The following is a 23,407-nucleotide window of genomic DNA, read 5'->3' as shown; positions in this document are numbered from 1 at the left end:
ACTTATTTTTTATTTTAAGGTTGTTGGTTGTCCAACCAAGAGATATTCCACAGCAGTGACTACTTTTTATAACATTGGCATACAGGTTAATCAATAGTGTATAAAAGTGAGTTTTTCTATATAACTAGTGGTCCAGTGTTGCATTATAGCCATGAAGTAAGCAGGGATGTGAACATTTTGATTATCAGTATCTCAGAACTATGCTTTGCGTAGATTGAACCTTAGTCCCAAGGTCACCAATGATCATTTCTACTAAGGTTCAATCTATGCAAAGCATAGTTCTGAGATACTGATAATCAAAGTTTTCACATCCCAGACCAAGTGTTTTATAGTGAATCCTTTCATTACACATTTGTCCTCACCTTAAAAGGAAACTGGAGTGCAGAGCTTCAAAATCCTGAGACATTAAAAGAAATGTAGAAGTTGCAATTGCAGATATGTTCAGTCACAACTAGCTATTTGAATACATAAATGATATAACTATAGGTAGTAATTAGTCTGATCATGGGTTCTGACTGTCATCACAATTTACTTATAATTTCAGACTTTTTTTGCTTGCGTGCCATTATTTCTGGCTAGCATAGACCATACTTAGAGGGCGATGGCAAAGACAGACCAATCAGAACACGTCTCTTTGTTCAGGCTTGTGATTGGACTGCAGATAACCTTACAGCGCAAAGTCCAGATGGGTTTATGCAGATTGAACTTTGTAGTCTTTACTTTTCTTCACACAGACATGTAGAACCAGCTAAAGATCAATTATGTGAATCATTTTTGACAAATGTCAGAGTCAAGGTCTCGAAGTTCTAGATAAATTTCACATTGATTCTAATGACAGTTTATTGCACTAAGGACAAAAAGCATCCTTAAGTCCAGAAGTGTAGGAGCACAATACAATCCCAATCAGTCAGTTTACTGTAAGCACATTGTGTCAAAGGTATTATTCAATGGTGGACTCCTTAACCAGACACTGGTACAATACTGTGGGTACTGTATGACTTCTGCTTCAGACTGTCACTTAGCAAGAGAAGAAGCGATACCATCTTTCTCAGGTGGAGCTTTTTGCTCCTCTACTCTGTTACAGACTGGATAACTGCCAGCCTTCATGCTAGGGCCCATCTAGTATTGAAGCTTTTAGAGGCTAGAAAGAAATGTTTATTGACAGATGTAATCAGACTTGTTTGTAGGTTGCACTCCTCTCTCCCAAGTATAGGAAGGAATTTAGGGAAGAATCAATAGTGTTTCCTTGTGGTTATTTCTTCTGCTTCTTGTTCCATCTAAGAACGGCCAGTTGATGTTTCTGTTGACACTATCCTTTTCCTCTCACTCCAACACCATGTACATCTTTAGTGTGTACTCAAGCTCCTCCCCTTGCTCCTCTGCAACGCCCATCTCATTATCAGCCACACCCAGCTTGTCATTGGCCCCACCCTCCTCCCGGTACATTCCTTCTTTCTCTACCTCAGTCCCACCCACATCACACTTAGCCCCACCTTCCTCATTCCCAGTGGATAAATCAGCAGCTCCCTCATCAGTATTCAAATCAGACCCTGCCTCAGCTCCACCTTCATCATCCTCAGCCCCACCCTCCTCCTGGTCAGCCCCACTCCCGTTGGTCGTCTCTGGCTGCTCCTCAGTGCTGGTCGCCTGGGAATGGTCACATCCACAGAAGGGCTCTTCCCAGCATGGATGGGGATCTTCTGGGAAACCTAATTCAACCATGGATACATATACAGTACCTAATAAAGTTTCCATTTCCATTCATCGTCAGTCACTTTGTAATTCGAGCACATACTGCACAGTCCTCATCAGAAGCACTAAACCCTACTGTATGTTACACCAAATCTGGTATAGCTCCATATTGTTTTATTAATTTACCTTGTATTATTTATTGAATATTCGAAACATACAATATACTTGCAGTGAAGCCGCTCAATAACTACATCATACCAGTCATCCAACAGATTCCCATTCAGAGTGACACACAGAAGCATCCAGGGTCAATGCCCTGCTCAAGGGCATCTTGACCGATCTACCACCAGGCCAAAAAACGTGAACCCGAACCCTCCAAGATCCCCCCACAGTACCCCAATAGCTGTCCCTCAACCATTCGAGAGCCCTCCCACAGCCCCCACCCCCACCAGGAAGAAAATAAAAAATACAATTAATTCCATTCTCCACCCCCCAAGATCAAACAAAATGCTTTTTTTTTTTTTTTTAAATGTATTATTAAAACAAAGGACATTAAGGACAACTAAAATCATAACAGCAATGCCAACTGTATATGTTTGTGTGTATGTCTGGCACTATTACATGTATGTGTGTTCTTGTATGTGTTTATTTGAATGAGAGTGTGTGTATATGCATGTGTACAAACACCTGCACGGCATCAGCCTCAGGCAAACCGGCATTAGTTGTAAAAACACTGCCACTTAGTGTACTTTTTATTATGTTTTATTTGTACTTCATTTTTATATATTTTTTTTTTACTTTATCTTTGACCATCATTCTATCTCTCACACAGCAACTCCACTCCCACTTGTCTCCAATTCCACATACCAACCCTCAGCCCATCCCATTCATCTCTGCTGGCCACCCACTTTGGGTTTCTACGCAACACATATCTTTCAACTATGCTGTGATGTTTAACGTACAATTTCAATCTATCTAATTGAATAGAATCCACAGATTGCGAGTTGAAGATAAATACTTTTACTAAGAGTATTAGTAATTGACTGACCCGGTCTCTCCAGATCTCCTAACAGTACTATTTCTAGGGTCAATTTTAGATCAATGCTATGCATTTTCAGCCATTTCTAAACCTGAGACCAGAAACAGGCTACCTGAGGGCAATACCAAAATAAATGGTCTATTGATTCTGTATCCTCACAACAAAATCTGCAGAGCTTCAATGATTTTATGCCCCAAATATTCAACATTTTGTTGGTGGCAAGAATTCTAAATAATAATTTTAGCTGAAAAGCACAAAGTCTTGAATCTTGCATTGTTTTATATATCAACTCATACACCCTGTACCATGGCATCGGAATCTATTTTGCAATCTGTATGGCACAGTTGTCAACATTCTGGTCCTCAAATGAAACTGGTATACTTTCCTATTTATGCTATTTTTATTCCTCTGCAAGTTTTGATCCTTTATATTGGGCAGACAGACCAGTTCCCTACCTCCTCCCGCTGCCACCCGCCTCTTCCATTTTTGGGGCAATGCTGTAATCAATTGGTTGTACTCTTGGATTGAGCAGACCTTTCCGTACAATTCTGATAACTCCATGAAGGACATAACTCTACCATTCCAATTTACAATATTATTTAAGAACAAAATACAATTTTCAAACATCTTTCCCATAAATATAGGTATTTTATCAACCAGCACATTTGAATTCAGCCATAATATTTGTTGTAATATTTGTTCTATCTTTTCAGGGGGATGAAATTGAAATTGTAGCCGGCTCTGCAATGCTTGTTTGAAAAAGAGAGATACTTTGAAAAAAGTATCATTTTCAATTAATCGAAAAGGAGACATGGCAATCTGCACAAAGGCAAAAAGGCAATTTTTAAACAATGGATTAGCTTTTCTTAGTAATCTACTTGAAAACCATTTAGGGTTCAAATAAAACTTTTGAATGAGAGAAGCTTTTAGAGAGGTTTAGTGCTTTTATTTTTAATAATCTCAACCCACCCAATTCATATTCATTTTATAGATAGGTACGTTTTATTTTGTCTGGTTTAGCGTCCCAGATAAAGCGAAATAATTTTTGCTAATATAATTTGAAAAACAAATCATCAGGAGTAGGCAGCACCATAAGTAAGTGAGTAAACTGAGATATGACTAAGGAGTTAATCAGGGGAAATTTTCCATAAATAGACAGGTATTTACCTCTCCATGGTTGCAGGATCTTGTCTATTTTTACAAGTTTTCTATTGAAATTCATTGTGTAGAGTTAATTTATATATTTTGTGATATGAATACGGAGTATGTCTACTTCACCATCAGCCCATTTTATAGGTAAACTGCAGGGTAATGTAAATTTTATATTTTTTAAGGATCCAATACGTAATATTGTACACTTATCATAATTAGGTTTGAGTCCAGAGAGTACAGAAAAGTTATCTTTAATGAGACATTGCAGGGATCTAGCTTGCGGACTTAATATAAAACTTGAGTCATCGGCATACATGGACACCTATGTTTTTAAGCCTTTTCAAATCCTCTAATGTTGTTATTGGTTATTATTGATATTGATTTTAATAGCTAGCATTTCGATGGCCATAACGAATAGATATGGTGACAGCGGACACCCTTTTTTAACTCCTCTTGACTATTCAAAACTCTATGAGAAGTAGCCGTTATTTACTATTTTATACCTGGGGTTGCTATACATTATTTTTACCCATTTTCTAAGAGAATTACCGAAATTGAAAAAGTAAAAAGGCATTTATAAATAAAATCCAGTCTTACTTTATCAAATGCCTTTTCAAAATCCGCTATAAATACCATTCCTGGCTTCTTATATGTTTCATGATGTTCTATTATTTCTAGTAGTTGTCGTATATTATCTCCAATGTATCGTCCATGTAAAAAATATGTCTGATCAGGATGAACAATACCTGGTAAAACCCTTTTAATTCTGAGTGCTATGCATTCTGCTAGTATTTTTGCATCACAACATTGAAGTGTAAGGGGCCTCCAGTTTTTTAGATAGACTAGGTCTTTATATTTGCCATCTGGGTCTTGTTTTAATAATAGAGAAATCAGACCTTCCTGCTGAGTACGTGACAGACTACAATTTCTATAGGAGTAGTTAAAACATACGTCTACCGGTATGCCATCAAGCCCTGGGATTTTTACAGACTGAAAGGATTTAATAGCCTCAAAAAGTTCTTCCTCTGTAATTTGGTCTTCGCACTGATTTTTCTGTACATTTGTTAATTTTAAATGTTTTTATTATTTGGAAATAATTCCTTACCATAATCTTCATTCAGTGGGAGAGGATGAGACAGAAAAGAGAACATCTGCCTAAAATAATTAGCATCCTCTTTTAAAATATAATTCGGAGAATCATAGATGACTCTTCAGTAACGTCTTCAGTAACGAGTTTCTGTAAATTATTTTTGTTAGCGTTCCTGTATTGGAGATTCAGGAAGAATATTGTGCATTTTTCTCCATATTCCATCCAGTTTGCTTTATTTTTGTAATAGATTACATTAGATCGTTCTTGAATAAGTTCCTCAAGTTCTTTTTGTTTTTCCTGTAACTTATTTTGTATCTCTGTACTATCGTTTTTATTGCTATCTACCTGTACTATTAGTTCATGGATTTCCCTTGTTAGTCTTGTCTCTTTAGCCAGAAACTGCTTTTTCATTACTGATGAATATTGAATGACCCCGGAAGGTACATTTAAAGGTATCCCAAACGAGAAGGTGATTTGTTGAACCTATATTATATTGGAAAAATTCAGTTATAAATTATTTGGTCTTAGTTAAAAATAAGTTGTCCTCCAGTAAACTTTGATTAAATTTCCAATATCCCCATCCACGTGGAAAATCAATAAGAGTTATGTGAAGGGCAATTAGATGATGATCCGATCGCATTCCGTCTCCTATTAAAACTTTTAAAATCTTTGATACAAGAGAGCAAGAGACAAGAAAGTCAAGACGACTAGCTTGATTAAGTCTCCTTCATGTATATCTCACTAGGTCGGGGTTTTTTAGTCTCCAAATATCCACTATTTCTAATGTGTCCATAATATTTGTGATTTCCTTAAGGGCACAGTGATGATAGTTTGTAGAGTGATTACCTTTACGGTCCATTGAGGTACTTAACATTGTGTTATAGTCTCCTACCATAATGATTAGATCATTTGTTGCCTGTAAGTTCAATAAATTGGTATAAATGTTTTCGAAGAAGTGTGGATCATCCTGATTTGGACCATATAGATCATAGGTGTCAAACTCATTCCACGGGGGGCCGAGTGTCTGCGGGTTTTCGCTCCTCCCTTGTACTTGATTGATGAATTAACATCACTAATTAGTTAGGAACTCCGCACACCTGGTTGTCTAGGGCTTTATTGAAAGGAAAAACCAAAAACCTGCAGACACTAGGCCCTCCGTGGAATGAGTTTGACACCCCTGATATAGATTAATGAGCCAAATCTCTTTTTCGTCCACTTTCATATTCAAAAGGATCCACCTTCTTTGCGAATCATTCCTGAGTATTTGCACATTCAGATAAAAAAGTGTGTTAATTAATATCGTCACACCCTTTGAGATCCTTTGTCCACGACAGAAAATTATTTCACCACCCCATTCCTTTTTCCACGCAACTTCATCTAAGTATGTAGAGTGAGTTTCCATATTGTTGAGCGTGGATGACATATTCAGACAAGTCTTTAATGATGTCATATAAGCAATAAAAGTGCCACCGTAGTGTGACAACCATTAAATAAGCACAAAGGAAGTATCCCCATATAACAATAGCTGTTGTGTGGTGGAGAAAAAGGCCCAGAAAGGGGTTCAATCCCATTATACCTTCCCAGCATTGGGCCCCCATCTCTGGTGGGGCGACCCCCTCCGCCAGGCGGCCCTCCTGCATCACCCGTGTGATCTCTCTCAGCTGGAGAAGCAGTCTCTCCTCTTGGTCGGCACTCACCCCTGTCACCCTGCAGAGAGAGCAGCACATCACAGCCACAGGTCAGGGTCTAACCATTAGAATTCACCAGTCAATCATTGGGAGTTGCAATTACAGTTGACAGTACAAATACAGTAATAGTAAAGTAAATACATTGTTCAATCCAGATTGTATTCAATTAAATTAAATTCCCCCCCAAAAAAATGTTCAATCAAATATTTTTGCCATGAAAAACCATGTGAGGTGGGAAAGTTACACTTTGTTACACGTTGAATATACTGTATGTTCTTTCATATGCAAAGAGTACGAATGAGAGAAAGACTGAAGGGAGAATAAATGAGAGAGTTGAGGAGAACGGCAGGTAAACAACAAACCTTTTAGAGCTGTAGCTGGCTTTAGAAACAATCCTCTCCATTACCATCTCTGTCTCCCTCAGCGTATCCTGCAGATGAGTCAGCTGAAAATCAGCTGCAGAGAAGAGGAGAGAGAGAATAAGGAGAGTGCAAGGGTGGGTAAATACTGAACTTTCCAGGCTGGCATTGTCTGAACTGAAGCAGAACTATTTAGATTTCATGTTTTCGAAATGAACTATTTAAAAGTAGTACTATAAACTGTTGCTGTTTCTTTCTATATAATTATCAATCTTCTTGAAGGGGAAAGATCTAAGAATCGTGAGATTAGATTACGGAATACAAACACAGTAACTCACTGATCTTTTCCTTCCGGTTCTCTCCTCTCACCGAGGGAAATCTGAGCTCGGCAGGTACGACGCTCTTCACCTTTGATGTTATCTTTTGAGAACACAATAGGAATATGATTTAAACCTTGCTATAAATGTGTCTTTTGAACATTCAACACACCGATCATAAACAAATAGTTTCTGTGAGAATAGGAAACAATGGAGTTTGTGTGCATGCGTGTCCTCCTCCTAGTATATGCACACATGTTTGGATGGGCACAAGTATCAATCAAATTGATTTATAAAGCCCTTCTTACATCAGCCGATGTCACAAAGTGCTGTACAGAAACCCTGCCTAAAACCCCAAACAGCAAGCAATCAGATGTAGAAGCACGGTGGCTAGGAAAAACTCTCTAGAAAGGCCAGAACCTATGAAGAAACCTAGAGAGGAACCAGGCTCTGAGGGGTGGCCAGTCTTCTTCTGCCTGTGCCGAGTGGTGATTATAACAGAACATGGCCAAGATGTTCAAATGTTCATAGATGACCTGCAGTGTCAGATAATAATAATCACAGTGGTTGTAGAGGGTCCAACAGGTCAGCACCTCAGGAGTAAATGTCAGTTGGTTTTTCATAGCCGATCATTCAGAGTTAGAGACAGCAGGTGCAGTAGAGAGAGAGTCCAAAACTGCAGGTACTCGATTCAAGATTAGTCTTCTATTAATTTTCAAATGCAAACTTTTGCCTTCAGCCCCATTTCACATTTAAAATGCTAACATGCGAGAGTAATCAAACACAGACTTTCTTTAAAATGCCCATGACTATTGCATGTCGTGTGTGTACCCTATACCAACCTCACTATACCAACCTCACTATACCAACCCCACTATACCAACCCCACTATACCAACCTCACTATACCAACCTCACTATACCAACCTCACTATACCAACCTCACTATACCAACCTCACTATACCAACCTCACTATACCAACCTCACTATACCAACCTCACTATACCAACCCCACAACATCGCACCTTAAACAGGAGGCAGAGGAGGATCCCAAAGCCATAGATGGGGATGATCTGCCCTGCCAGGTTGGACTTGCCCCCAGTCCCTACCCCTGTGCTACCACCACCCTTAGCCCTTGCCTCGATGTTGTGTGTCCTGGTGTACCCAGCAGCCCTCTGGCCCTGACTGTCCGGAACCATCTGCCTGTGCACCATGGGAGGAAAGCATCCTGAACCAGCAACGCAAAGGAGGTAGACAAACCCGACACTGTGATCTAATACGCGGGTTCCACTGGAGCAACAACTTTATGCGCCCACATTTCTGAAGTACCCTGTTAAGGGGAAGGAGACAGAGGTGGCAAGCATAAGGACTGTCCAGCATGTCTCCTATCCGGAGGTGGTGAGAAGAGACAGGAGTGAAGTGTGATTAAATGGTAGTAGGAGTAGAGACACCGGACTGCTAACTCTGCAGTGTTCTAAATCAATAGTTGTTTAGTGGTCTGAAAATCTCCGAAACATTAACTTGATTGACCATGCTGCAGGTCATGTAACTGTTTGTTATATGCAATATGCTTTGTGGACTCAAGCAGACAGATGTTGCTCTCCAGTTTTGTATGTATTCTGCCACTGTTTCTTCTTATTGTCTCGGCCATAGGGCTATATATTAGGGTGGCAAGACATATGAACTATAACAGGATTTTTTCCCCCTGGCTTGGCGTCCCAAGTGATTTTACCCACGCACCGCTACTGCCCTATTCCCTATTTAGTGCAATACCTTTGACTCGGGCCCATAGACCTACATTCACGGTTGAAGCGTAGTCAATGTTATTTGAACTAAAAAAGATAAGTCGGTTGTGATACCACCCTATACGGATGTAGCTGGTCATTTCAAAGATAAACGACGATGCATGCATAAAAAAAAAAGTAAATGCTGGAACCTATGATAGCTGGAATAATAAAGATATGTATCATTTTTAGAGCGTAGAACTTACCCTCGGTCTGTGCACCATTCTTCTCTCCGCCTAGAAGCATTTTCGGAACCAGAAGAGCAACGCAGAGCACCAGGCAAGATACGAGCGTAACGTTTTGAAATGTTGACATCGACATTGTTACATCCGCAATGTTGCTTTTGCAGAGAAATGTCCCAAAAAAACGACAAGATTACACAAACAACTGAAAACACAAGAGGGTCATGTAGATGATGCGTGTCTCCTCAGCATCATTAATTTGTGTACACTTTCTTGTTCGCTAAAAAACTGAAGTGTAACATTTGTTGTAGTGGATGTACCTCTCCAGAAGATGGCGCCAGAGAACCTTCATTTATTTCGACCAAATAGAAAGGCTGTGATGGCACTACATCCCCCTTGTAAGAAATAGCCAAATATGGTAAAGTCGTTTTTAAAACTCTTTATACCTGCTATAATTATTAGTGTGATAGATTAGATCAGTGGCGATTTTAGCATGCAAATCTTGGTGGGGCAAAAAAGTTTTTAGATGCATGCCAGCAAAGCCACTACACAACACAAGACTAAACAATATATTAATTGCACAATAACGCCGTCAAGCGGTGCCCACAAACTATTAGGGCCTACATAAATCTGTCCCAACAGCAGAGCTTTCTTTTCAGCTCCATGGAGTGAATCCTTACCACTGCTACACCTGGCTATCAGCAGAGCCTTGACTGGCAGCAAAACAGTTCATACAGCCTCGTTTAATGCCTTTTTACAAAACATAGCTGATATGTTTGACCAGCTCTCCCTGACATATTACATAATTTATGCAGACATTTCTGGACTCACCTTTTAGTGCGCGGTGGTCCTTCGTTGGCAAATTTTGTCATCAAAGAAAGAGAAGATTTACAATTCCGAGTTGGATGACCGTTCAAAATGTATTTTCCCAGTCTGAGCCCGTTTATTCCCGAGTACTCAGTTGCAATGCTAGCGGTTAGCCACTGTCACCAATTCCTTCCAAACAACTCATTGTTGAATTTACGATTTCCAAATGGTTGTGTAATGTTTATGTCCAATGGCCGATGAGCACCGATACATTTGATCTATAATTTCTCTTCATTTTTTCTCTTCATATGGCAATGATTAAAAAGGATTTGCCAGTAGATTGTCTACTTGATTTATGATGATGACTGCTAGCTAAGATTTTGAAAGTAAGATGTTCAGTCCAATCAAAGCTACTGTAGATATAACATGATTTGACATCATTTTATCTGTGGCCAATGACCTTGAGCCTTCTTGGAGGGCACTTTCAATCTAAGTCTATGGCAGGGACCCAAAGGGATCACATTCTTGATGTCTACCCTTACTAAAGGAGAGTGACGCAGTGTCCCCATAAGTGACAGAACACTGAGCCAATCACGGTGCAATGCTGAGCCAATCACGGTGCAATGCTCCTATTTTCTGCTGGCCTGCCCCATTACCACAGAAAGCCCTGAGCTAGGCTGAAACACCTGTATTTTGGAGCTGCCTGTTTGTATGCGGATTTATTAACTCAATGATATATATTTTTGTTGCATTGTTTGCAAACTGATATTTGACACATATTAATGCCAAAATAACATGCAAAACAGGCAAGCCCCCACCTGCCCTGAAAGACGGGTCGCCACTGGATTAGATAATGGTAATACCTAGGGAAAGACCTAATTGGAACTGTCAACTCAGTGCGTTGAAGACTTGGTTGGGACTTTTATCAATTTGATTTGCTCACCCCCTGCGCCCTCTCGCCTCCTTTTGAAAAAGGTCAAAGTTAATCGAGGACAGTCCGCGAAGAGAGTGAACATGGATGGAATTGTGCTTGCTTGAAATGAGACGGTCCTTCCCCACTCGCACGTCATCAGTCAAATTATGTTTACAGCAAGGGATCCCAAAATAAATGTGTAAACAAGTTAAGGTAGTTGTGCAAGACATTCTATAGATAAAACAATACGTAGCATATTGTTTTTAAACGTGTGCATGTTTTTCTCTGACAAAACAAAAGCTGATTCAAAGGGGGTGGCAGATTTAAAACTATTCTGCAATAGGATACACACGAGTATCCTCGAGGAAAGGTGGCTATCGAGGAGGGGAGGGCACTCTTCCGTTTGCCTACTAAAGAATTGACCCACTTCTCGATCACTTATTGGTTCCAGGTCACGGAGGAGAGAGGGCAGGAGAATTTTTTACAAACGAGAATCTCCCTTGGTGTCAAGAATGTGCACCATCCGACCAGCCACTCCGTCACTACTTAGTCTGTAGATTAGCCCAGCATTCATTGCCCCATAACATTCATTATGATATCAATTATATACATTTACCATGTAGATACTGTTAGTAAAACGTTTATTGGAGACAGGAGATCAAGTGGAGACATAGGACGAGGTGGATTATTATATAATAAGGCCTTTTATTAATATGTAAAAATATCTTAGTAAATCGTACAGTACGGCTCCTTCTGTCTGACTTGTATGAAATCGTCGGAAGAGAGGCCCTCTAAGCAGTACATACAGATTATATAGGCAACAAGCAAAGTAGGTTGATCTTGTCGTCTGGCCTTCCGATTGGTCGATCTGGGTCGTGGGTAGTCCTGTTCGGCCTGATGTCGACATTCCATTGGCTTTTCACACAGTTCTTTGTCCTAGTCACATCCAAAGGCATCCTGCATGTGCGTTTGTTTTCACAGGCCCTATTCATGGGGGAGGGGATGTGTGTGTGGGTCTGACAAAGTAGTGGGGATGGGTGCATGTTGTGCCAAGAATAGCTTATGTTGAGAAGTGGTTAAAACAAGTTACCAGTATCTTATACAATTTCTTACAATACGAATAAACCACTGTCTGTGAATTGTCAGGGAAACTAAGCCACCCTATTCACACCACTGAGACAAGTCAATTTGCGCAAAGACCAGGCCAGCTGTATTGGTTACAGAGGTGGGACCAAGTTACTATTATTTGAGTCACAAGCAAGTTTCAAGTTGAGTTCCAAGTTGAATGAGTCTTATGTCACAAGTCCAAGTCCTGTATTCTGAGCAAGTCCAGTCACAAGTTTTTTCAAGTCAAGTAAAAAAAAATCTATCCATGCAACAACTTGTTAAACTACAAATCTGTGTCTGTTCATTGAGACTACCAGACAGCCATTTTCATGATTTTGTCTACAACACATTTTGATGATGTAATTGTGAAATAGGGACCATGTAGCAGTCGTAAGGACATGACATCAGCAGGTTGACGTGTTCCGAGTGTAGATTTATTTACAGGTCTTGGTGATCCAATGGTGAAAGCACCATATCATCCAAAATATACCAGTGCATTTACCAAATATACAAAGGCAATAGCCCAAAAGAAATAGCTTCTGTATCAGGCTTAAAGACATGCTCCGGTACTTTGGCAACTAGTAAGTATTTTTTAAACCTCCCGCTTTGCGCTGGATATGTCAATGTGTAGTTCATACATGCATAATCTATGAACAAATTACTGTTTTACCTCAATTATCCACAAAATCCCTAGTTTGAAAGCAACTGTTTTCTGAAAGCTGTGTATTACCATTTTCCCTACATTTCCCCCCATGTGGGCCAACCCTCTAGCAATTTCGAGTTTTAGCCAATGTGCTTCAGCTCCTTGGCATTTGATGTAATACATCATTTTCTGGGACCACATTTGGCTGGTGGGTGCTACTTTCAGAACTACTAGCTAAAAAGTATACAAAAGTACAGAAGAATCCCTTTAACCTGTCCTATCTGAATGGACACAGGTAGAGGGCAAAACTGCACATCCTCCCCTTGAGAAACCACATCGAATCTGTCTAGTATAAGCACTTGGCCCCTCCCTTGGTCCATACAATTACCTAATTGGCAATTACAACTAATAAACTGCTTCTACAATATAAAAGGCAATTTCTACATACATTTTAACATTGGTACATCCTTCTTAGTCATTTTGAATGAGTATTAATGATATTTCATCACCATTTATAAATGGAGAAATCATTTTATCTTATTCAAAATCCTGACTCCAAAGTGTGGCGCCCAGGCCACGTAGCCTATTTCTATGCGCGTTGAAAGGCGCACGCTCCTATTACGCAGAACGCTCCTATTACGCAGAACGCTCCTATTACGCAGAACGCTCCTATTACGCAGAACGCTCCTATTACGCAGAACGCTCCTATTACGCAGAACGCTCCTATTACGCAGAACGCTCCTATTACGCAGAACGCTCCTATTACGCAGAACGCTCCTATTACGCAGAACGCTCCTATTACGCAGAACGCTCCTATTACGCAGAACTTCTCACGAGTCTTGCAAACGTCCATGTGCACAAGAAACATAGCGCCCACTGAAAAGGCATTAAATGGGGCTAAATGAAAATCTTATATCAAACATGAAACAGAAACAGAAATGTCTAAGGGTTGCAATAAACGGTACAGGCAATTATTGTAGGATTAGATGGAATATAGATTTACCACATATGCATTTAAACGTGTGAAAGCAGCAGCAAACTTTTCAACATCGGAACAAGCGCTCTCCACTGGCGGGAGTTTGGAGAGCTCGACTTGCGCAAGTAATAATTAATATTAACATTAAATTCCAAATGCAAGCTTCATAAGTAAATTTCAAGCAATTTTGACATACCAAAACACCAGTAGGCCTAACCTCATTGGTCTAACCTAACCTCAGATATATTATTGAATAATGTCGCGATTGAGCAAGTTGAGGACACTAAACTAATTGGTGTAAACATAGTATGCCGCTATCGTGGTCAAAACATAGACTCAATGGTTGCTAAAATGGGAAGAGGTCTGTCCATGACAGGACAGACCTCTGCCTTCTTGACATCTCAGTCAACCAGACAGGTCCTAGATAATGTTTCACAAGGAATATTACCCAGGTGTGTGGTCATGTGCAGCAAATAGGGACAGGTATAGTAGGGACAGGTAAAATAGGTAAATTGCAGTTGGTCCAGAACAAAGCCACACTTCTTCCTGGCTCAAAGTTGAGGAGAGATTGATTGCATCACTATAACCGACAATAACTGATGAAATCAGAGCGACTGTGGTTGACCATGTTGTCAACCATAGGATGAGCATGAGGGAGGCTGGGCAACGGGTTCAACCAAATCTGAGCCGCTATACTGTTGCAGGTATCATCCGGATATATCGAAATGAGAACCAGTAAGTAACTGTAAGTGCTGTAGTCTTACTGGTACATTAGTATGTACTGTACTTTCATAATGAGAAGGATCTATCACTAAAACCATTCAAATGTTTTTACACAACTGCAAGAAAACCAGTATCTGGTGGAAGAGGTTGACTGTTCACTCCAGAGCAGGAGACCCACATTGTAAATATGGTCATTGCAAATAACTGCATCAGACTCAGAGAACTGCAGGACCACATAATGGTAGATAACACCATATTCCAAAACATCAACAGAGTGAGTCTCTCTGCATTGTCTCGTCTACTGAAACGCGGTAGAATTAGGATGAAGCAGATGTACAGAGTCCCTTTCGAAATAAACTCAGACCGTGTAAAACAACTAAGATATGAATATGTGCAGGTAAGCTATACTATCCTATCATTGGTACTGGATCTGGAAGTGTATGGTGCTACATCATATTGACTGATCCCTGTCTTTTCCTACTGTGCTACATTGTTTTGTCTCGTCTCTTTCAGAGAGTCATGGAGCTAGAAGCAGATGCAGTGCATCATGAGCTAATATATGTGGACGAGGCAGGTTTCAACCTTGCAAAAACAAGGGGCCGCGGCAGAAATATCATCGGACACCGTGCCATCATCAACGTCCCGGGACAACCTGGTGGCAACATAACAACGTGTCCGGCTATTAGTCAAAACAGCATCCTTCACCGTCATGCAATCCTAGGCCCATACAACACTGCACACATTATCTTATTTCTGGACACCCTCCACAACAGACTAATCCCAAATGACCAGGGGCCAGAGCAGCCCAGGTACGTTATCATCTGGGACAATGTTAGTTTCCACCGGGCTGCTGTGGTCCGCAATTGGTTCACAGGTCACCCACTTTTCATCGCACTCAAATCTCCCCCCACACTCTCCGTTCTTGAATCCTATTGAAGAATTATTCTCTGCATGGTGTTAGAAGGTGTATGATCGCCAGCCCCACCAATCCCCTTCTACAGGCAATGGAGGAGGCTTGTGGAGACATGGATCAGGGGTCATGCCAGGCCTGGATACGGCACTCCAGGCGATACTTTCCACTCTGCCTTCGTCAAGACAACATCGCATATGATGTGGATGAAGTCTTATGGCCAGACCCATAAACTAGTAATAAAAACGGATAAAAAAAACCAGATAAAAGAACACCTTACTGCACAAAGGGGACTGTGAAGAGACACAGCCATTTTATATATATTGTATTGTAATTTGCTCTGTATTATGTATTAGACCTAGATATTGTGTGTACTGATGTGTAGGCTGTGTGTGACGTTTTAAATGTACATTATGTATACTAAACAAAAGTATAAAATGCAACATACAACAACTTTACTGAGTTACAGTTTATAGAAGGAAATCAGTCAATTGAAATAAATACATTTGGCCCTAATCTATGGATTTAATATGACTGGGCAGGGGCGCAGCCATGGGTGGGCCTGGGAGGACATAGGCCCACCCACTTGGGAGCCAGAAATGCTCACTAACAGGGATGTAAACAGATTTGTGCACAAAATTTGAGTGAAATAAGCTTTTTGTGCATATGGACAATTCATGGGATAATTTATTTCAGCTCATGAAACATGGGACCAACACTTTACATGTTGCATATATATTTTTGTTCAGTATAGTTTGGTCCTTGACTAATAATGTTCTGTATTATGTCATGTTTCATGTGGATCCCAGGAAGAGTAGCTGCTGCTGTTGCAGCGTCTAATGGTGATCCTAATAAATACCAATGCTAGTAATTGTTGTTTGATACTCTATTGCTGGTGAGCTTGAAAAGTAAACAGTTAATATTCTTGATCATCTACATTTTTAGGAGCTGCATATTTATTACGCCAAACTCTCCCTACAATTTGACGTTTGCATGCGACCCAATCCCACCCCGACCTGTGTTGGTTGAACGTTTTCTGGTCTAATCAGTGTGCGCATTCCAATAGCCAATCTGTTGCACATTGTTTTTGCGAGGGGGATGCTGCGGCTGCTTTTTTTCTGGCTGCGTGGAGAGGAGCCGAAGTATAGGGAGACTGTGCCCCAAAATGATTGACAAAACGTTACAAAACCTGGCCAGATAATTTCAAGTCATCTGTCTCAAGTCAAAGTCGAGTCCTGAGTCTTGAGGCTCCAAGTAGTCTCAAGTTGTTTTATTTTCTGTCAAGTTGTCTCAAATCATAAAATGTGTGTCCAAGTCATGTGACTCGAGTCCACAACTGACTGGTTATAGTTGGTGGAACCAGCAAGAAAGAGGCAAAGCGAGAGGCCCAACTTGTGGCTAGTGGCATAGCGTCTCTCTCCCTTCAATACAGGCGGTTGACATCAACAACCCTCATCAAATATTCAAAAATGTATTAAAATAATGAGATATATCCACCAATCTAAAGAGAGGAATAGGCGAGAGCGTGACAGCTTGCCACCGCTTTGTGGACAACGACTCCCATTATTGGTCGGGGGGGGGGGGCAAGAATCTTGCGAGTATATCCTTAATCTTTGTTGGAACCATGGTGGAAGGCCAGTATGAAATGGAAATATCTGAGCCTGTACAGTATGGAGAGGGTCACTAATGTGAGAAGGGTATCACCTCAGACTGCTCACTGCCCCTCAAATGAGAAGCTTTGAAAAAGGAACACAGGCGTATCCAGCTTTATCAAGGAGCTATTTCAAAAAGGTCCCAGGGGCTTGTATCATCAAGGTGTGGGTATCCTTGTTAGTGTATTCACACACAGATGGCCTGGATTATTAATTAGAGAATGTCAGTCCTTTTATATGCTGCTGCTATCCAGCTATAAGTAGCGAGTGTGAGTGGTGAATACATGAGTGCTCAAATAAAATGTTTCAGTCTTTATTGAAAGTCAAAAGCTGAGCAAACAAATCATACTACTCTTCATAAAGGTAACTTAAAAACAAATATCTTCAGAGATAGAGCATGTTAGTTATTACCCTTTATTAAAAGGGTCTGTACATCAGAACTCAATACCAGCATTACCAGTGGACCTGCCTATTGTGAACAGAGGCAGCTTGCCCCGCTACAAACAAATGAGTGCTGTGCCTTTCTCCTTAGCCATGATTTGGGAAGAACCATTAAAGGTGAACTATGCAGAAACTGCTCCGCCATTCCCTGATTGATAAAATTCTAAAAGTTAGCGACAAATCAAGCAAGTATACTGTAGAGAAATCATTGTACCATCTAAACAGATGGAAACATTTTCCATAACCAAAAATATTGTATTTTCAACTGTTTGAAGCGGGTGTACAAAACCAAAAGATGCAAAAACAAAACTGAATGGGAAGCAAAAAAATTGTGCACATCAAACAGCTCTACCACTTCTTAGACTTGCTTTCAATGCAAAGATGACAGATCTATAACTCCCATATCTATGTGAATTTGGTCAGGTCGGCCAAAAAGTAACATAATGCAGCTTTAATAATAGAGTCCAAACATATTGCTCTGAACTTCTTTTACTTTTTTGTTGTTGTTTTGCACGGCAATGCTCATTAGTTCTCCTTCCTCGTTTCAGTCAATGAGAGTAATATCCCATGCACAAGGCCGCTTCATTCGCTAATAACTCTGTGGTGAGTCTACCGTCAAGGACAGTAAGCATAGCAGAAGTCAAGGCAAAGTGGCATCACCATTGTCGCTGAGCATCGGGAACTGGGCGCTTAATCCTGCACTGTCCACAACTGTCCACAACTGTCAGTTGGGGTGTATTCATTAGCACACTGTAGCAAAACATTTTGCAACAAATAGTTTCTTATTGAAAAAGTTCAAGTACACTACATGGCCAAAGGTTTGTGAACATTTGTTCGTCAAACATCTCATACCAACTTCATGGGCATTAAAATAGAGTTGGTCCTCCCTTTGCTGCTATAACAGCCTCCATTCTTCTGGAAAGGCTTTCCACTAGATGTTGGAACATTGCTGCGGGGACTTGCTTCCATTCAGCCACAAGAGCATGTTGGGCGATTAGGCCTGGCTCGCAGTCTGCGTTCCAATTCATCCCAAAGGTGTTCGAAGGGGTTGGTTGATGTCAAGGCTCTGGGCAGGTCAGTCAAGTTCTTCCACACCGATCTCAACAAACCATTTCTCTATGGACCTTGCTTTGTGCATGGGGGCATTGTCATGCTGAAACAGCAAAGGGCCTTCCCCAAACTGTTGCCACAAAGTTGGAAGCACAGAATCTTCTAGAAACATATCAGGGCATAAATTTGACAAACTGACTTGTTGGAAAGGCGGCATCCTATGACGTGCCACGTTGAAAGTCACTGAGCTCTACGGGCCATTCTACTGCACACGGGTGTGGCTAAAATAGCAGAATCCACCCATTTGAAGAGGTGTCCACATACGTTTGGCCATGTAGTGTAGGTCCTTCTTCCATTTGGTTCCTAGTGAATACAGCCCTGATGTGATGAGAAGAGGACTGTCCGGGCATACCGGTAGGGAGTAGTGTCCACTGGCGGTAGCTAGTCTCTGACCAGCAGAGAGCAGTAGAGCCTACAGAGCCTGATCAGCAGAGTTTCCATTCTGATGCCCCCCCTCGTAGTCCAGCTGGCACAGTATCATGTTGTTCTTCAGGAAAAACTTGTCTCCCACGCAAAATCTGCAGACACACACACACACACAAATTAGTGCCTTCATTTAAGACCAATGAAACTTCCCAAGTCCTTAAAAGCAGTAGTCATTGGGTAAAGGAAATGAATAGGCCTTCATACAGTATGCTGCATTCCATACAGTATGAAGGCCTACTGCCACGTTGTGGGAAAGTCAGTTGCACAATTGAATCCATTCAACTGAAATGTGTGAATCAGAGGTGTGGGGGAGGCTGCCTTAAACCGACGTCCGGCGAGCAGTTGTTGTGGGTTAACTGCCTTGCTCAAGGGAAAAAGTGCTTTGCTCTACCTTGCTGGCACAGGGATTCGAACCAGTAACTTTTCGGTTACTGGCCCAATGCTCTTAACCGCTAGGCTACCTGCCGCACCATATACAGTGCCTCAATTTCAGGCTCGAAAAAACATTTGACCTTGTTCCAGAGAGTAACTTAAAGCATTCATACATTTCGATTGTTTGGGATTTGCTGTACTTGCTTCAAGCCCAAACTCTTAGCTGGTTGTTTGCGCCATTTTGTCTGACCTCAAATGCTCATTAAGAGGCCATCCCTTAAACCCCCCTTATAGGCTAAAATTTTTCCAAAAGCACCAGGCAGTCAAACAGATACTCAACATGCCTGTTGTTACTCACATAAACAAGCTGTTTACGGGATCTATCATGATTATTTTCCTTTCAGGGTCACTTGATGCCTGCTTTCAAGGCATACACAGTATGTGGGGTGAACTGGGATTCATTCATTAGGCACCAAAAAGAAGAAAACAGAATGAAACCGGGAGGGAGTACTTGGGACTCAATTTTTGTTTTCCATTGCGAAACGTGTTCTGTTGTGTGCCCTAATGAATATAGCCTTGAGGCTCCCCTCATCTCACCTCTGGCTGCACAGCTGGCAGGCAAAGCAGTCCAAGTGGTAGACATTCTCCCTGGCTCTCATCACCATCTCAAAGGCCGGGATCACCTTACTGCAAGCTGCACAGTTCCCCGTCATCCCAAAGAGCCTGGAGGTGGAGAAAGAGAGGCAATGATGTGGGTTGTCTTCATTAGGAAACACCAATTAGGAAATAAACTTTAGTTTCTCATTGGACAAGTTCAGATACTATCCATCTCCTCTTTTCACTATGTTTCATGCCAACTGAACACAACCCAGGTAGCCGACTGCTTTGATAATACATTAACTAGGACTTAACGTATTATCATTTTATTAATACGTTAAAAAAGTAGCATAGGGTGAAATCTGCAGTGGTGGAAGAGAGCCTTGAGAAGAACCACATCCATGGGTTGAGTCTCTCATAGAATCTACACAGAGCTGCATCAGAATGGCAAGTCTCACAAAACATGATAGTGCCATAGACCAGCGGCAAACAAGAGACCAAAAGCAAGCAGGCCTAATGAAGCCTAACGAAGGCAATGCTAATGGGGTCTTGGTATGCACCTGGTGTTTCTCCTTAACAAGGGTATGGGCCTTAATGCTAATTCTCCACTAATGGTCCAATTAAAATAAATCACATGGTTTTAATCCCGGCCTTCAAAGGCTTTCTGCCTGATCGTCGCGATGACGAGGAAAACAGGAGGCAATTTAGCCAATTTAACTGTCAAACTGGTTTTCCCCTCTAAAAGCAATGCAGCTAATGAGAGACTTAGCTTCAACCAAATCCAGCTGGATCTTACACATGAGACTTGCACTTGAGTTGAATGACTGGTAGTGGGCTAAATATATTCGCAAGGGTTTCTATAGCAGCAACCCCAGAATAGTTCTGAGGGTTTTCTGTGCTCGAGTATATTGATGTATATGAAGAGTTTATTTCCACGATGAGCTATACACCAATTTTTCACATTTGTGTTTCCCCCCACATCATTAATTATAGGTACCTTCATGTGTGTAAAATATTACTATTCTTTTTTTTTTTTATTCATAGAGGTTGGATGTGTATGAAAATTACAGTTTTTTTTGCAAAACGCTATATTGTTTAGCTGGAATGGAATGTTGGTATCCTGTATATTTGACTGTGATATGTGGTGGTCTCAACCTAGCCATTTTAAGATGAATGTGCTCACTGAAAGTCACTCTGGATAAGAGCATATGCTAAATGCCTGATGTCAAATATCAACGTTTTACATACAGATTGGATTATTTACAAAAACATTTTTTTATATTGACGTCACAATGTGTTCTCATTTGTACATTTTCTTCATTATAAAATCTTTTATTGCATTTCCTAATTTCTTTAAACAATAAAAGCCAATTTACCAACATTTATGAAAATGGGTATAAAGCTTTTTGGAATGAAACTCTTCATATGGAGTTGAAGCCATAATGATTCATTTCCAGGTCTGCCACTATAGTTTTATTCATATTTGTGCTCCTCAAACTCTGATCTCCATTTTATCTGCTAACCAAAACATGGAGATGCTGTGATTTTTGCCTGTTCTGCCCCCTTCACCAAGCTGAGGTAATTTGTCTTAACAAATCAGAAAATAAACAGATAGGAAGGAGTAAGCAACATGGCAATAGTTCCATCAATTGGAAGTCTAGGTTGAGATGACGCCATTATTGCTTACACCCATCCCGACAAACACAGAGGGGTAGAGGCTAGATTGGAGAGGCTTGAAGTACGCAACATTTTAAAACATTTTGCAATGGAATTTTTTTTTTTTTTTTCGAATTTCATATTGGAAAAGTTAATATAGTCTCTCCCTGTTTCTGTCCGTTTTCTTCCATGTGGTGCCTGATGAACACAGCCCTGGTTTGAGAGTCCTTACCTCAGGTAGTCCTTGTGACAGAGGATGAGGTTGGCTCTGGTGTAGAGGGTGGAGCCCACGTCACCCAGGCGACAGTCACAGCAGGCACACTTCAGACAGTCCTCGTGCCAGTACCTGTCCAGAGCCTCTAGCATAAAGCGGTCCATGATCCTCCGGTTGCACCCGGCGCAGACCCTCTGCTTCCCTTTGGACTGGAGAGGCACAAGGGAGACACCTACAGACAGGCAGACACAGATAGATTTGGAAGTAGGCTACAGTACAGCCATCCCTAACCCTCTGTTACATGACCAAGGAATATTGTTTGGCTACCATAACTTTATATGGTTCTCTCAGGGCTATGATTATCTCTTGGTCACGTCTAAATCATATTTTGGTCTTAAACATTTTCTGACTCCAGAGCCTATAATGAATGGGACCCTTTCTAGTGCTATATGGCCAGACTGATCCGGTCATAACACAATCATTTCAATATGAATTAACATTCCATTTTTTTTTTTATGATTTAGTGAGTTTGTGGTGGAAAAAGTTCTGGCTATCCCTTTAACCCAGTCCCAATGACCAAAGAGACATGGCATTTGCTCTTGCTACATCCCAAAAGCCTTTAGATTGTAAATTCATATCACATAGGCGACATTCCTAATTAGGCCTATATGTCGATGACACAGACGGGCAAGGAAATACAGGTCTGTGAATCGTAGACCGACCGTTCGAACATTAGTTGCTTAAAAATGTAGACATCCAAATCAGGCACTCACTTTCCTCCTTGTCAAACACCATCGTTCAGACGGGGATTCGACTCGGAGAAACCTTCACACGGCTGCGACAACCTCTCAATGTCCCCCTCGACGTTCGGACGCAAATTCTCGCTGGTCGACGCAAATGGATTTAGATTCTCTTGAAGCTGATCTTATCAAAGTCTTCCAGCTCCGCTAGTAGGAATTGAACGCTTGCAGCGATATCAAATCTGACCAGGCATGATTATATCCATTAAAACCCTTTCATGTTGGCAAATTGGGCTATACGTAAAAAGTATCTTATGGCATGTGAAAAATAGGCAAAATAGTCCATAGATGTCAGTGGATCAATAATCCTACTTCTCCCGCGATATCTACCAAAAGTGTCGGGTTGTATTTCAATAGCTCTGGTGTTGCCACAGCACTTAGATCCATTATATTTAAAAGCATCGGATCAAGCGTTTCAAAGTAGTCTACGGTCGACCTCGGCTTTCTGCCTCTCTAGTTGTGCCAATGCTCTGTAAAATGTGCACGGCTCTCATAGACCTACGTGTCCCCGCGCGTGCTAATTATATAAAGTCATTATGCTCCGATCTGATTAGTGGTCCCTCCCCCTCTTTGAATCAATTATTCAATACACACTCTGCCTGGGCCTAAGTATTTTTTTTGTTTAAGCTTATTCAAGGACACCAATTACCCTAAGGGCACTTCTCTCATTACTGTAATTTGAACAGGACACAAATGCATTGCCCATTGGGAAGTGTGTGTGTGTGTGTGTGTGTGTGTGTGTGTGTGTGTGTGTGTG

The 23,407-nt window shown here is 41.0% G+C and overlaps 2 protein-coding genes across 3 annotated transcripts; both read right to left on the bottom strand.

The window, feature by feature from the left end:
* Positions 1–804: 804 nt before the first annotated feature.
* On the bottom strand, positions 805–10,622 carry LOC139578161 (protein RIC-3-like). The gene is made up of 6 exons (XM_071405420.1): positions 10,135–10,622; positions 9,328–9,698; positions 7,359–7,440; positions 7,024–7,117; positions 6,550–6,680; positions 805–1,709 (listed from the first exon to the last, which is right to left on the bottom strand). The coding sequence occupies exons 2-6, from the start codon at positions 9,343–9,345 to the stop codon at positions 1,324–1,326; spliced, it is 711 nt and encodes a 236-aa protein (XP_071261521.1). The 5' UTR covers positions 9,346–9,698; positions 10,135–10,622; the 3' UTR covers positions 805–1,323.
* Positions 10,623–17,333: 6,711 nt separating this feature from the next.
* On the bottom strand, positions 17,334–23,172 carry LOC139578159 (rhombotin-1-like). Of its 2 annotated transcripts, none has more exons than XM_071405417.1 (4): positions 22,624–23,172; positions 21,869–22,059; positions 19,981–20,106; positions 17,334–19,103 (listed from the first exon to the last, which is right to left on the bottom strand). In XM_071405417.1, the coding sequence occupies exons 2-4, from the start codon at positions 22,012–22,014 to the stop codon at positions 18,998–19,000; spliced, it is 378 nt and encodes a 125-aa protein (XP_071261518.1). In that variant the 5' UTR covers positions 22,015–22,059; positions 22,624–23,172; the 3' UTR covers positions 17,334–18,997. The 2 variants fall into 2 exon arrangements, with proteins under 2 accessions (XP_071261518.1, XP_071261517.1); XM_071405416.1 differs by having other exon boundaries at positions 21,869–22,082; positions 22,624–23,171.
* Positions 23,173–23,407: the final 235 nt, after the last annotated feature.

The sequence above is a fragment of the Salvelinus alpinus genome, chromosome 6, assembly GCF_045679555.1.
Source record: "Salvelinus alpinus chromosome 6, SLU_Salpinus.1, whole genome shotgun sequence".
In the NCBI taxonomy this organism is placed as follows: Eukaryota; Metazoa; Chordata; class Actinopteri; order Salmoniformes; family Salmonidae; genus Salvelinus; species Salvelinus alpinus.
This window is presented reverse-complemented; position numbering and strand designations above follow the sequence as displayed.